The sequence below is a fragment of the Aplysia californica genome, unplaced genomic scaffold, assembly GCF_000002075.1.
Source record: "Aplysia californica isolate F4 #8 unplaced genomic scaffold, AplCal3.0 scaffold00536, whole genome shotgun sequence".
Lineage (NCBI taxonomy): Eukaryota > Metazoa > Mollusca > Gastropoda > Aplysiida > Aplysiidae > Aplysia > Aplysia californica.
In genome coordinates this window covers 180697-183914 of record NW_004797806.1, presented here as the reverse complement: position 1 = coordinate 183914, position 3218 = coordinate 180697, and the positions used below count along the sequence as shown (strand labels likewise).

Here is a 3218-nt window from a genome sequence, read left to right as displayed (position 1 = left end):
AGAAGAAGAAGAAGAAGAAGAAGAAGAAGAAGAAGAAGAAGAAGAAGAAGAAGAAGAAGAAGAAGAAGAAGAAGAAGAAACAATAAATATTAACATTTTATGCACATGATTTCTTTTGTTGGATGTTACTCACCGTACCAAATTTACAGGTCATAACTGTAGCCTCTAGTTGATGAGTAACTGACACATTTTTCATCTTGTAGTATTGCCAGGTCAGGTCAACCACGTCTTCATAAGTGAAGTTGCCCTGTGGTAACAAAGATAACAATAAAATGGTTTAAATAATGACGTTCTGTCCGTTTCTTTTCATACGCATGTTTCAATAATAAAATACTAGCCTAGCCCACGAGAAAAAAAAGTTTTCCTCCGGGGATGGGGTGACACAATGCAATACAATGCAATACAATGCAATACAATACAATGCAATACAATACAATGCAATGCAACTCGAAACTATACAATGCAATATGTTTATCATATCATGTACGCCATCCCCACACACAAGTAGCCTAGTGGTTAGGCTTCCGGACTCGTAATCGTGAGATTGATTTGCGGGTTCGGCGGTTGGAGCCTTAGCATGGTCTGACGATGTGTCATAGTGAAAGGCACTTTACACAAATTCCCCATTTGGTTCGGTCCTTTCTGAAAAGGACGTTAAACTTGGAGGTCCTGCCTCTTCAATAAACTAATAGTGTTGATAGAGGCGTTAAAATTATACCATTTGACCATTTTCGCACACATACAATGGCGTCCAAAAGAAATTTGAAAATGTATTCACCCAATCACCGTGTTAATGCCTTGCACTGCTCACTCATGCAGCATGCCAGTTTAAAGCAAAATACATTCTGCATCATCTCATCTATTTTAAGAGACGTCCAAGATATTGTCACTCAAAATTGTCCTTAAAAAATCAAGCTTGGCAAAATCGTGCAAAATCAAACAAACGTAAAATTGTCTTCACGCATGTATTGAGGAGTATCAGTATTGATAAAATAGACATACATTGCATATCCAATGAATGGATAATTTTGCCTCTGAAACAAACAATATTTTGTTACAATTGTTTCAAACAAAAGAGAGCACTCACAAGTACCGCACAAAATTCGAACTTCACATGTTATTTTGCTTAGGAGCCACTGATTTTGTGTAAAACACAAACCCTTCATGTACGTCTCTCTTTTGGACATAATAATTCTTCATTTCACTCCTAATATCACAGAGAGTTGAAAAAAAGGGCCTGAACTGAGAGCAAAGTCGTTTTTCTTCAGTTGCTGTTTAATTGGGCTTCACATGCCTGTAGGATTTATATCGGGGCCATTTACTAATGACCACTCGAACGTTGATATGATCTTGTTTTCCTTTGAGACAGTGCTTTGTTATGCATGGAGATGTCTACTTGAAGGTTACTATGACGAAAATAAGGGTAAAGCATGACCTTTCAGCACTTGCTCGATGTAGTTCACTAAGCCAAGCCATCCGCTGATTCACACGAGAGGGGTTTTGTTCATTCCACCCCAGACCACCCAAAAACCATTGCAGTTTCATAGCTTCCGTTCCTCACAGACAGATTATTAAGTCCAAAATCTTACTAACACACTCCAGGAGCAAAAAAAAGTTTTGTGCTCTACGTAAAACTGGTCACTCTTTTCCATGATAAGACACGTTAAGACATGTTAAGACACGACATTTTGTGTCTTATCATGTCTTATCGTGTCTTATTGGTAAAGTGTCTTATCGTGGAAAAGAGTGACCCTATAAAACCAATAGCTCTTAAATAAAATAAAAATCATACAAATGAGCACATGTAATGTTAAGGCTAGGTTTTGCGTGCTATTTGTGACTGCTCTACTTTTCAATCTGTTTGAAAATATCATCAGAAGATGTTGTTCTTTGCAGAGACAATAATAATCTCTTTTCATTTGATATTCAATACATGCCCCTTACACCAATGTTGTAACACCTGTATATACTCTCGAACCAAGGACTACTATACTAGTCCTTGGCACGAACACATTTTTACCTTTCTTTGTTTTTGCACAATTTTGCGAAGCCTGTTTTCTTAAAGGGCAGTTTTAGGTAACCATATCTCGGGCGTCTCTTAGCATAGATGAAACATAAATGTGTGAGATGATACAGAATTGATTTAGCTTTAAATTGGTATGTTGCAGGAGTGGCTAGTGCAAGGTCTTAACACGATGATTGGGTAATTACATGTACAAGTTTCTTTCGTATGTATATATATATCTATATTCATATCTATATCTATATTTATTATACATACATATATATATATAAACATAATATATATATATATATATATAATTAGAGACTTCAAACCAAACAAAAAGAAACAAAGACAATCCAGAAAGAACAGTGTGGCAGCTACGAGAACTCCAGCGATTGCAAGGAGACCAAGTTACTATCGTGGTAATACCTTGAGCCCCTCAATTGAATACTAGCAAGGTAGTGTTCTTCCGCAATAAGACTGAAACTGCAGCATACTGAAGTATATTCTAGACACTGAAGTTATTGCAATGCGACAACCAGGCACCGTTGGCTAATGCAGAGTTGGACTATTGTTGTTGTCATTATGATCAAATTGAATATACATCAATGTAAAGGAATGAAAGTATGCAGTAGACTGTATTACTTTTATGTCTTCATATCAGTGTTAGTACATATCGCAATTAACTCACAGGATTGCGCCATAGATTCTCAATGAAATCGCTATCCGTCACGGCGTTTATCAAAGACGACCGAAAAGGGTTGAGGTTACATATGGTGATCACCGGAAACTCCATGTCGGGGTTGTAATGTACGCTGGTCTGCGTGGTCGTTGGGTTGTGGAGAAAGTCCTTTAGCGTCTGGCTAAGGTTGAATGTAGCTAGACAAGCCCCTGCCAGGACTAGCGCTGCCCACAAGGGACGCTTCCATTTGCTCTCACTGGACACGGCACGCTGAAGGCCATGCATGCTGGTGGACTCGCTGAACTCTTGGAAAAGTCCCATGCTGCTCCACAGTGCCAGGTTCCAGGTTGAAGGAGTTTTAAATATTTTTTGAAAATCAAGTCTTGGTTTAGAAGCTTAACCTTCGTGGCGAAGTACCTTTGTTTCTGGGGGCAATTCGGCACACTATTGCAGGTTATAACGTAATTGGATTAAACAGTAATTATCGTTTTTATCTGTTAGTAATAATGACAGAACTTCGTGATTTGAGGG

General features: G+C 38.2%; 1 protein-coding gene across 1 annotated transcript in view; it reads right to left on the bottom strand.

Annotated features, from left to right (window-relative positions):
• LOC106012858 (degenerin deg-1-like) overlaps window positions 1-3008 on the bottom strand; it is a 12203-nt gene extending 9195 nt beyond the window's left edge. Inside the window, exons 1-2 of the mRNA XM_013087036.1 lie at window positions 2697-3008; window positions 134-247 (exon numbers count right to left, since the gene is read on the bottom strand). Coding sequence (XP_012942490.1) covers window positions 134-247; window positions 2697-3008 — 426 coding nt within the window. The remainder of the gene's footprint in view (window positions 1-133; window positions 248-2696) is intronic.
• Window positions 3009-3218: the final 210 nt, after the last annotated feature.